Source organism: Anguilla anguilla, chromosome 1 (assembly GCF_013347855.1).
Source record: "Anguilla anguilla isolate fAngAng1 chromosome 1, fAngAng1.pri, whole genome shotgun sequence".
NCBI lineage: Eukaryota > Metazoa > Chordata > Actinopteri > Anguilliformes > Anguillidae > Anguilla > Anguilla anguilla.
The window spans coordinates 39,479,431-39,489,295 of NC_049201.1; the positions used below are offsets into that span (position 1 = coordinate 39,479,431).

General features: G+C 42.3%; 1 protein-coding gene across 3 annotated transcripts in view; it reads left to right on the forward strand.

The window, feature by feature from the left end:
• The window catches only part of arid4a (AT rich interactive domain 4A (RBP1-like)), a 50,858-nt gene extending 42,596 nt beyond the window's left edge, over window positions 1-8,262 (forward strand). Inside the window, exons 22-25 of one of the 3 annotated variants that reach the window (XM_035424606.1) lie at window positions 436-537; window positions 1,879-2,103; window positions 4,228-4,374; window positions 6,390-8,262. In XM_035424606.1, coding sequence (XP_035280497.1) covers window positions 436-537; window positions 1,879-2,103; window positions 4,228-4,374; window positions 6,390-6,493 — 578 coding nt within the window. In that variant the 3' untranslated portion in view covers window positions 6,494-8,262. Of the gene's footprint in view, window positions 1-435; window positions 538-1,878; window positions 2,104-4,218; window positions 4,375-6,389 lie in introns of all 3 variants that reach the window. The other 2 variants (XM_035424616.1, XM_035424626.1) reach the window with 2 other exon arrangements.
• Window positions 8,263-9,865: the final 1,603 nt, after the last annotated feature.

Below are 9,865 nucleotides of genomic sequence, written 5' to 3' on the forward strand. Positions count from 1 at the left end.
CCTGCCCTTGTTCTGTGGGGTTTTGGAGTTTATAGTGGGGATAAGTGAGGAGTTGAGCCTGTGTTAAAGTGCACTTGGGCCTAATGATCACGTGCACTTGGTTAATGGCTGAAGTGTACTGCATTTTCTACAACTCTCTCCCGGTAACGACTCCTGTGGTGCTGAGGCGGCCGTGCAGTAGGATGGTTAGGGAACTAGGCTTACAGCTCACTGGCTGTGGGTATGTATCGCTGGTGAGGCGCTGTTGTTGTACGCTTGAGCCAGGGTACTTACTCAGAGCTGCTTCCGAAATGCAGTTGGGTAAATATTCAGCTGTCCCGAGTGGACTGTGTGTGAAAATGCACGCTGTGTAAGTTTGCGTGGGTGAGAGTGTTTCCGGGATGTGCGCATGGTGAACCCAACGCTAACGCAGCGACGTTGTCCTGTCGCCCGCAGGCCAGAAGAGGTCGATGGACTGCAACGCGGGCTCCACCTCGAAGAAGCAGAAGCGAAGCCAGAAGCGCTCGAGCGCAGCGTCTAAAGAGAAGAACGGGGCAGGTGAGTCCCTGGCGCCCTGCCCTCTTACCGCCCGCAGCAGTAGCGGTGCCAGCGCCTTGACCTCAGCGCTGCCACCCGTACCCGTGTTGATAACCGAATCAGCGCCCAAACTGCATCCATACCAGTGCTATAGCATTCCATTAGCATCTAGGCCTACATTTGGCAGGTTCTTGTGCAGAGCGACCTGCCAGTAAAGGCATATAGAGGCTCTGGTGTAGCGTGCTCAGCTCAAGCAGTGATGCGCCTTCATGGTATGGAATTTCAGCCCTGCACTGCCAGAGCCTGTTGGGAGGCCAGGGTTTCAGCCGAGTCCATCACAGGAAAACGTCTTCAGTCGCCGGCAGTACTTTACCACCTTAACTGTGAAACCTTAAAATAAATTTGAGATGGCGCAGGACGACTGTGTTTAGTCGTCCTGTGCCAAAGTCGACAGCAGACGGGATCGCTAACTAAATCCAAGCTTAATTATTTCACCAAATCCTAGGATAAAGTGGAGTGATGAAGTCTTAATGGGGCGAGAAGAGAAATTCTGCTGTCTCGTTGCATTTGGTTGTGGTTAGAGCCTGTGGATGTGGCAGAAGAGGTGGCTTGAGGTGTGCTTGGTGGTTGGTCTTGAGCTGTACTTGGTGGTTGGTCTTGAGGTGTACTTGGTGGTTGGTCTTGAGGTGTACTTGATGGTTGGTCTCGAGTTGTACTTGATGGTTGGTCTGTGTTCAAATGATTTCCAGTTTACCAATGATTCCAAAAATGACTGAATGCTTCTTTCACTTGTCTCATTGCATCTGCTATAGTTCCATTTTGAAGCATAACAGACAGTAGCAGTCAAGATGATAATGGCGAGGAAAGGTTTCACACCACTTTCTCAGTTAAAACGTAGGGAACTTGAGGGTCCGTGCGTAACGCGTTTAGACCCCTGAACCAGATGGCCGACTGTGACGGGCGATTCAGGGCCGTGCTTTGTGTGTGGGCATGGCTCTTAAAGCGGGAGTTTAATCCCCTGAAGACGGGCTGTGAACTCTCTCTGCTCCCACAAAGGCAAAGGCTTCTCGGTTCATTCGAAATTAGAATAGACTGCAACTTTGAGGATTCAAGTGATTTAGCCTTGCTCTCCCCTCAAGCACATTTTCCACTACCCATTTTCTGTGTAGAAATGACTGACTGACTAATCTGTTTGCCTTGTATTTGTTTGTTGTCAAACTTGTTAAAGTACTGATTTTCATAAGCAATTGCTGTTCCCATGCTTAAGGGTAATTTAATGTTCAGTCTCATCCCCACTGAATCTGTCTGAACATAGGAACCTATTTGTGATATCATGGTCTCTCCCCCTAACCCCATGCACAGGAATGCTCATCCCAAGCTGTGACTCCTCCCCCTCAGGGCACAGCAGTGACAGTGAGGACCTTCCTGTCATGGACGCCTCCAGCAAACTGTCTCCAGTCAAGCACTCTGTCGCATCCAAGGCCCAGAAGCTGACCCGTTCACCGGCAGGGGAGGGAGACAAGGACAAGCACAGGGACAAGCCAGCCTTCCCCTCTCCACGCACATACAAGTGGACCTTCCAGCTGAGTGAGTGCTGTGACATCATCCACCCATACCACAGGAAGGGAAATACCTTACGTGGGATTCTGGTTTTTGTAGTCTTTGTTCAGGAAAGCATTCATTAGGGAGATGGCAGCATTTGGGTGAGGTCAGTCCTGCTCGCACAGTTGGCCTAACCTTGTGGATTGATTTTCTGTGTTTTATATTTAAAACATTTCACTGGTCTCGTCAGGGCAAGGTACACTAAAATACACTGGCATTATGGCAATTGAATGCTTATTTTTATACTGCAGTTTGGAAAATGCAATTATTTTAAAGTGGAATCTTATTTAACATAAGATAGGTAAGGGAATGACATTATATTGTGTTTATTTTAGGTTATTATTTTAGGTATTTTAGGTTTTGGGTGATTTTCAGTGAAGAGGGGAAAGTGCTCAGATGCCATAAATGTGCAGCTCCCACCTGGGTGACTCAGTAGAAATGTTTTGTAGAACAGTGATCACAGCACATCAGGTGAGTTCAAGGGCTGGGGTTATTCTGGAAATGAAACTTGGTGATGATTAGGGGGTAGATTTTACTCCAGATTTGGTTCTCTAAATCTGTAGAGTGATAATTGGTAATTTGACAGAATTTGTCCAGGACACTGTGGAACACTGTGCTCTTGGTGATTGTGTCATCTGATTAATAGCCTTTGTGAATCGGGACCTTGATATCTCTTTCAAATATGGCATCTCCTACAGCAGTGGAGCTTTGGTCTTCTGCTTGGTCCAGAGAGAGGACTGCCCCCTACTGGGCCACCACCCTCTTATTTTTCTGAAGTTTCCCATCCAAGCACTATCCTATGAGGGGTGGAAGTTATTCGATAAAAATTGAGTTGATGAAAGTGCAAGTAAATTGATAAATTTGCAGTTGAATTGTCAAAATTTAGTGGATAAAAGTGCAAGTGATTTGATAAAAATGTGCGTGATTTGAATAAAGCAGCCTTGATTTGATGGATGCAAAGCCTCCTTTCGGTCGTTCGTCGCCACCGCTCTGTCCGTTTATCATTCAACACGCCGCGCGCTGCCTGAACCTGTCGTTTGCTGCTCCTGACTGTCTGCAGGCAAACCATCAGCCACGACCTCAGCTGCCACCTCCCAAACCGTCTCTAGTCATCTAGGATTCACTTCCATACCGCTGGCCTGCGTGCGTTTGAGGAAGGACTGCAGCCAGTCGGTTTGGTGCTGGTTCACATCATGGCTGTAATGGCTGAGCACCAAGTTCTTACAGAAACAGTTTTTGTTGAATGAACTTGGTTGGCTGCTTGTAGGCTGTGGGAGAACAGCAATCAGGAGCAGGAAACCTTGATCAGATTTGGTGGGCGTGGCCTTTCGATTGACATGAGGCCTAATGCACACACTAAATGATACATTTTAAGGTAGTGCAAACATTAAACAGTGAACTGACAGCAGAGGTGGTGGAAAATAAAATGGAGCATTTTTGTTTTTCAAATCAAGCCTGTCTTAATCAAATCATTTAGGTTTTTAAAATGTTATATAATTTAACTGCAAATTTATCAGTTTCATCAACTCTATTTTTTATCAAGGAACTTCCACCCCTCATACTGTCCAGGGCCCCAGCTGGCTTCAGCTGCCAGGCAGTAGATGGTCACAGGGTGGTAGGTCTGCTGGATTCTGAGTGCTCTAAATGACCATACTAGTTTTAGAAAAATTTGGTATTTGTATGCAGAAGGTTTAGATATCAGGTGGTGACTAGAGTACAGAGTAAGTCAACATTGCTGCATTGTCCAGTATGAGCAGGATGGTAAATGGACTGCATTTATATAGCGCTTTTATCCAAAGCGCTTTACAATTGATGCCTCTCATTCGCCAGAGCAGTTAGAGGTTAGGGGTTAGGTGTCTTTCTCAAGGACACTTCGACATGCCCGGGGCGGGGTTTGAACCGGCAACCCTCCGACTGCCAGACAATCGGTCTTACCTCCTGAGCTATATCGCCCCTAGGATAGTGCTGTAGATTGCATCCGTAGGCTTTATAGTGTACTTGTGAGGATGCGGGTAAGTCAGCAGGGCAGAGGTGGCTGCATGAGGATCGCAGACTCGGTGCTGTGTACTCAGAATCTTTTCTCTTTTTTTCCCCTCCCTGTTGGTGCAGCCGAACTGGACAGCATGACGAGCGTGGAGCGCATTGCCTTCCTACAGGACAAACTACAAGAAATCAGGAAGTACTACATGTCCCTAAAGTCTGAAGTGGCCTCCATTGACAGGAGGCGGAAAAGGCTGAAGAAAAAAGAGAGAGAAGGTGAGTGCACGCGTCATGTTCTTTAAACGTGTCTTACCGTTGTGGTGTTTCAGCTATAATCATTTTAATGGGGTGAAACTACGGTCACTCCTGAGGTCCCCCGGTCAGGGGAGCAGTGATTGCTGTCATTTGTTTTCGGCTCGAGATGGTGTGGTGTAGTTTCTCTGCCCTGGCACTAGGGGGCCATGCAGAGAGTGTGGTTTGGAAATCTGTAATTCTGCAGCCTTTGTCCTGTGGTTTAGGAGGAATGGGCAGCTTCCAATTCACCCTGCCAGCTAACTGAAGGAATGTGTCCTGTTTCTAATGTTCATAACTCTTCAGAATTACAGTAGTGGAATGAAGTATTCAAACCTGAATATGTCATTTTAAAATGAGCCAATTCGGGCTGACCTGAATGCCGTTTTTTGCGCTTCTGAGCTTTGGCGGTAATGTTTGTCGAAACTCAGACGCATTTCATCATCCATGTTCCCAACAGTTGTTGCCATTTAAAGATGTTTATAGAACTCCGTTAAGGGAGTATTTTGGCAATTAAAACATCGAGCAACATGGCTTTATTTAATTTTATTAAAATACATGATTAATAACATAAAATAGATTTTGGGTAACAATTTTGTGCTATCTGAGCTTGTTTATGGACATTAATTAGAGAGTCTTTGCATGGTTCAACAATATACACTGAAAAATACTCAATTAACCACTGCTTTCTTGTAATTGTTCTCTGTGCAATTATATAGTGTATCAGTAGATGGGGCTCCTACCCTGTGTGTTATTTTTAGGCTATGTAGCCCTACAAACTGCAAAACATTTAAAACTGTCATTACCACCCTCAGTATTACTCATGAAATTTACTGCTCAAACATATACTTCCAGTATGTTAAAGAAAAAAACTGACACTTTCTGTCTATAACCTACGTAAAGTAAATTAAGATAACGCTATTATTATAAATCAAGAAGTTAGACCAAAATAATGACATGCTTTGTGTTGAAGGGTTTTGCCTATTGGTAGTTTTGGGCATCCTCCTTGAAGTTCAGTGCTAGGAAGATGAGCACTTTGTCAAATACCTGCATTGATGGGGTACTTGTTGCTCAAATACACGAATATTTTCTCTCTTGTTTTTGCAAGAAAAGCAATAATGGTTACAAGTTTACTTAATAATCTAAGTAATATGGTAATTTTCGTCAGAATAGTTGGCAAATTTATAGCTGTCACTCATACCCTCTTTCCGAGTAGCACTGACCTCCTTTGTAGAAGGGGGAGAGATGTTTGTAGAAGACTGAAGCAAATGACATTAGTTCTTCATTCTATTATTGAAACTGAACACACAACTTCTTTTAATGGGTTTAATTTACATAAAACAAAGCTGAAAATGGTATATACAAGTTTTTTTTAAAAAAACATCGGTGTATATCAACTTAGAAAATGCTGTGAGCTTTTGAATTTAAATTTCATTTATTTTTGCGCACATCGAATGAAAATGAAATGGAATTGCCAATTTGCATTTCAATTTGAAATATGATAGGGTTATGCTTCAGTATCCATAAAGCCGTAAGTTTTTATTGTATTTTAAGTAAATACTGGTGGATATCAGGTGTTGTCGTAGCAAGGACATCTGGCCACAGCAAGTGAAGCTTGTCTTGAGTTTATGCAGCCCTGAGGTGCTTGTGCCAGGCTCTCTGGGGGCTCTGAGTTGCCTGGGCCTGGGGAGTGCTAGGCCATGGGGCTGGAGAAACTCAGGCACTGCTGCTTTAAAAAGGAAACATTTGCTCCTTTTGTCTCATACTTCCATCCAATCACTGAATCATAACATATATTAGATGATTTTAGAGATCAATAGGTATTTATATCAGTTCATTATGTCCCATGTCTGCACAGTCTGTGTTGGTTTTTTTGTTTACTTTGGCCATAAGAATGTAATTGTTGAAAACGGGATGCTAGAATAGGATGAATTTCTGCATTTGAGCAGACCTGTGAGCACTGTGGTAATTGAGTGTGTTTTTGACCTTCAACCCCTCAGTGTCCCACACCATGGCCTCCACGTCGTCGGGCTCCTCGGACACGGCCATGAGCCCCTCGTCCGCCTCGCCCACTCAGAACACTGTGGCCGTGGAGTGCAGGTGATGGTGGGCGGCCCCTTCTCCACCTCTCTCTGCCTTCCCAGCATCCCGCTGCCTCTGTGGAGACGTGTACTCTACCTGATGAGCCAGAGCAAGCGGCCAAAAGCACTCGACTGCCCCCTCTTCCTCCCCAGTCCCGTCTGCCACATGGCCACTCCCACTTCCTGCACTTTGTAAAGTGATCCCGCCTCTTCCTCCTTCCACCCTTAGCTACCAATCATGACAACAGGAAGTTGAATGTGAATTGAATGTATGTGGGGGGGGGGGGCGGTGTTGTGAGTTTGGTTCAAAAAATCCAACCTTGCAGACTTCATCATATTGCAGTTCAAGGAACTTTGTTTTCACCTCCCCAGATGAAATCAGGCTCCTTAAGGTTCCGGCGCTGGTACCGCTTTGGATGCAGTATCATATGTTTGTATGTTTCAGAATAAGGAAAACACCAGGCAATGTATGTGAAAGGGTCCTTTTTTTGGTAACGGTCACTGTTAACCAGCTGGACATAGTTTGTGAAAAGTCTGCTGCGCTCGCTCGCTCGCTCCATCAGAACTGCCAAAGTACACGTTACAGCAGTGTCCTCTTGAAAAAGCGGGACAAATTCAGTTGCGAATGGGAATGTAGTTTACTGAAAACTGCAGCTGTCGTCTTCCACTCTTGTAGTATTTGAGCACAGATAATTATGCAAAACTGTATTTTTCGTTCTCTTTTAAAAAGAAAAAAAAGCAGAAATGTTTACAGTGGAACAGAGGAAAAGGGGTTTTCAGTGGACTAATTTCCTTTGCAAGTGTATTTTGTCTTTTTATATGTAATTGCAGAGTTTTTATTTTATTACGGAAATTTCAAAAAAGAAGGTATATATCACAACCGTGAAGTTATTTAATGAAAGATTTCTAGACATGACATTTTGTGTAAAATAAAGGTATTATCTTGCAACTTGTTAAATATATTTATTCAGACAGTGGACAAAAACATTTTTATGTATTTTTTACAATATAAATAAAACGGATTGGAACCTTCCATGTTCAGTTTGGACAGTGGGGAAAAATAAGATTGGAAGAATGTCATGAACTTGTCTAAAAGCAAACTTTGACAACTGTGTTGTACATTGACTTGTTTTTCCTCCTCAATCTTTGGGCCCAATTTCTTTTTCGTTTTAATACAGTTTATAAAGAGCACCTGAATGTGGTTGCTTTCACTTAATTTTTTTTCCTGCTTGTATTCAGATTGCCTGGTACTACAATTTGTTTTAATTTAAGTGTTTATTATAATATTTTATTTTAGTTTTCTTCATTTGAATAAAAAAAGTATTGCTACAGGAACTTTTGTCAAGCCCAGGGGATTCTCTTTATGTTTCTTTTGTACATAGATCTTCCAAAACCATGTATTTGAAAAATACATTTTACACAAACTGTAAAAAAAGATTTATTTTATGATTTTTTAAAAATCCATCTTTGTATATTAAAGTTTTCTTTTCTAAATGTTAAGTCGGTAAACTTTAGTGCACATCCATAGACTGTACATTATGATTCATTTGGTTTCCAGCAAGAGTCTGAACCAGAGCCTCTAGTGTGAAGTAGAACTGCTCAACGCATTGTACATTTTTATGCTTTATAAACTTTTTATTTCATCAAAATTGTGAAGACTTCCTTTAAATGAAAATTTATCTACAGATTCCAGGATGAAGGAAAGAAGGTATTAGATTTCCTAAGCAAAGCCATTGTATCTTTGTAAAGTAAGCAGAGCTCCCTTCGTTTCTAATAAAGTTTTCAAATATAATTTTTCTCCAGTGTGCCTTCTAGACTGGATTCTGGCAGATACAGCTTACCAAGGTTAGTTTAGTTTAGTGCTGCTTTGCAGTACAGTTGGAAGATTACTCCCATCTCATCAGAACTTGGTCCTACACTAGAGTCCCTCATTCGTACTGAAATCATCACAAACCTGCTAGATATGTTGCATAAAGGTACTGATTCATAGGTACGCACTTGTACTTATTTTGACACTCGATATAATGGTAAATGAGAAATTAATGGAACGGAGTTGATGCATGTAGCTGCAAGCAGCAATGAAAGGTGTCCAAGCAAAAAATAGCCACTAATGCAGGTCTCGTTTTGAGGTTATTTGGGAATTCTTTATGATTTCTTAGTGAGATCGACCACCCCAAGAAAATTGTATTGTACTACAGAGTTTAGTTTCTGATCTAGCACTCATAATAATGGATTGCATTATATAGTGCATTTACACAAGAAAGTCAAGCAAACGTCTGCTGTATATAAAGGTCTACTGGAAGACATTCACACCTGTCATCATTGCGGTGCCCTCAGTCAATCTGAAAGAGTGCAGTCCAGCCTGTGCAGCTGCTGAAATTCCTGTTGCTACAAGTTTTACTTATTTTTTTCAAATGCAGCTGTCCACCTAACTGACTGAATTGGCTCATTTGATGAAGGAAGTGCCTGCTGTCTAAAACACTCAAACACTGGTCATCCAGCATGTTAAAAAGAAAAGGAAAGAAAAAAAAATTGATTCCATGAAAAATGCATTATCTGGTATGTGTATACACAATCACATTCACCACCTTTCTCAACATTACAATACAAAAATATTTTGGATCTTATAAAGTGGAACAATTTACCATAACCAGGTTACCAAAAACTGTTTTTATTTATTTTTTAACTTTCTTTAAAAAGCTGTTACTGAAAAGCTTTGAATGACAATGTGACATGATTCACATTTGAATTACCAGAATTTTTGATTTCGCATTTCGCTTTTATGTACATTTAAATGTATAAGATAAAATTCAGTTTACTTAAGACATACATTTTGAGGTCATACCAGATTTTCACTAGGATTTAAGCAGAGGATGCTGGGCCATTCCAGAATACTGACATTGGTTAAAGCCTTTGCTTTGTAGTTTTGACTTGTGCTTGGGGCCATTATCCTGTTGGAATCCTAAATGTGAAGATCTCTTAGGGACTGAAACAGGTCCTTCTCAGAATTTGCCTAGGTTTGGCTCCATCCATCTTGGCCTTGATGGCCACAGGCTTCCCAAGAGTCCCTTCTGTTGAAAAGTAATCACGAAACATGATGCTGTCACCACCATATTTGATGGTAGGAATGGCGTGACCTGGGTGATGGGCTGCGTTTGGATTCTGCCAAATACAGCGTTTTTTTTTCAGGTCTGAAAGCTAAATTTTAATTTAATCAGACCACTGAATCTTTCTGGCCTCATGCCGCATGGCTTCTGGAAAACTAGTGACAGACTAGTTTTGTCAGAGAGGTGACAAAACTAGTCTGTCACCTCTCTGACAACTATCCTTTTTCTCCAGTTGCTCAGTTTGGTAGAATGGTCTGATCTTGGTAGTCTGGTTTGTGCCATGTTTTC